The 1,821-nt window shown below is 41.7% G+C and overlaps 1 protein-coding gene across 6 annotated transcripts in view; it reads left to right on the plus strand.

Moving 5' to 3' along the window:
- Positions 1 to 1,815, plus strand: part of micu3b (mitochondrial calcium uptake family, member 3b) — a 21,903-nt gene extending 20,088 nt beyond the window's left edge. For all 6 annotated transcript variants that reach the window (XM_070444694.1, XM_070444696.1, XM_023992180.2 and 3 more), the window contains one exon: positions 1,453 to 1,815. In XM_070444694.1, coding sequence (XP_070300795.1) covers positions 1,453 to 1,566 — 114 coding nt within the window. In that variant the 3' untranslated portion in view covers positions 1,567 to 1,815. The remainder of the gene's footprint in view (positions 1 to 1,452) is intronic.
- The last annotated feature ends 6 nt before the right edge of the window (positions 1,816 to 1,821 follow it).

A 1,821-nucleotide genomic window follows, 5' to 3' on the forward strand; every position in this document is an offset into this window, starting at 1 on the left:
CTCCTCTTCTTCCCCCCTTAACCCCACCAGATGATCCCCCCTACACACCCTCTCAGCCCTTTGCCCTTGACTCACCAACACCCCCTGGCCCCCAAGGCAACTCAGCCTAAATACCATCATAGCCTTTTGTTCCAGACACATGCAAGTGTGCTTTTCTTAGTTTGGAAGTGTGAGATGGATTTAGTCAACCAGTAATCAACTGGTCATTCTCATGTTTTTCAATCAATTAAATCTTATTTTCTATTTTCAGTTTTGACCAAGAAGATTAAATGTTACTTATTTAGCAATAAACTGACTGGCAATAATGTGTAGAGTGGTATCAGGTAACCAGCTTGCTATAACATAGATAGTGATACACCAAGATGGAATGGAATTTCTTATTGTGTAATTTCTGTTCTGTGGTATTACTGAAATGATAAATGTGGACATACTATCTAACCAAATACTTGTCTGAAAACTTCTCTCTTGTAGTTTTTCACTTGCGGTGAAGGCAACCGTGAATTAGTTGCTGAGTGAAACTTTCACATTTTAGGTTTTTAGTTTGTTTTTCATTCGACACACTGACCCGCACATAAAGAGGTGAGCAGCTTCTCAGCGGGCTGAGTAGCTTGTTGCTAGATCGCCATTGATAATCAAGTGGGTCTCATCGTTGTGCTAAGAGATAGTTTATGGAGCTTGCTTTGTTAAAATAGCAAAGCGTCACAAATGGCTCGTTACATCATTTGTTAGGCTCAGTGTGTTGGTTGTGTTGGAGGGGCCACTGAGGGAGGGAGCAAGCTATAGGAGTTTCTAGTAACATTGGGATGGTTGCGTTGGAAGGGCGCCAGAGGGAGCGAGATATAGGAGTTTCTAGTAGCAGTGGGATGGTTGAGTGGACATCAATAGGGCCTGTGTTTGACTCATCTGCCAACCCTGAGATGTTTGGGATTCAGCCCCCTTTTGTTTTTGTTTATGTAAGTGTTAGGTTAATCTGCTTTAGAAAACTCTGCAAACACACTGACCTTTTCCCCAAAAGCTACAATCAACTCATAGTATCCATACCAGGGGGGAACGACCCAGCGATGTATACTCTGTCTGTTTGGTCGTTTTCCTGCCTTTGTGTCTGTTATCTGTGTGATGTCTTCAAGGTCCCGCGGACACTAAAGGCTTCCCTCTGGTTTAAGTGGAGTAGATTATGTGTCATGTGAAGTGCTGTTGCATTGTCTGGCTGGCCTTTTGGGTTGGGACATCCAGTCGTTTGCTTTATGTGTAATTCATTCCTGTCTCTCTCACGCAGTTTGAGCCTCAGATTTGACTCTTCTTTTTACTTTTATACTTTAATATAATAGTGAATCTTTGTCAGTTTTTATTGATTTGAGTTGAGATAAATTACTGTTTAGTCTGCTTTGTAAAATGAATAGATTTAATTGATTTGGCTGACTTGGGTTTGATATGATTTGAATTCCCTTGTAGGGAATCACCTTTGATGAGTTCAGATCCTTCTTCCAATTCATGAACAACCTGGAGGATTTCGCTATAGCCATGCAAATGTACAACTTTGCCAACCGTTCCATTGGCCAAGGTTAGTTCCAATCATTCCATTGGCTAAGGTTTGTTCCAATCGTTCCATTGGCCAAGGTTAGTTCCAATCATTCCATTGGCCAAGGTTAGTTCAAATCATTCCATTGGCCAAGGTTAGTTCCAATCATTCCATTGGCCAAGGTTTGTTCCAATCGTTCCATTGGCCAAGGTTAGTTCCAATCATTCCATTGGCCAAGGTTAGTTCAAATCGTTCCATTGGCCAAGGTTAGTTCCAATCGTTCCATTGGCCAAGGTTAGTTC

Source organism: Salvelinus sp. IW2-2015, linkage group LG8, assembly GCF_002910315.2.
Source record: "Salvelinus sp. IW2-2015 linkage group LG8, ASM291031v2, whole genome shotgun sequence".
Lineage (NCBI taxonomy): Eukaryota > Metazoa > Chordata > Actinopteri > Salmoniformes > Salmonidae > Salvelinus > Salvelinus sp. IW2-2015.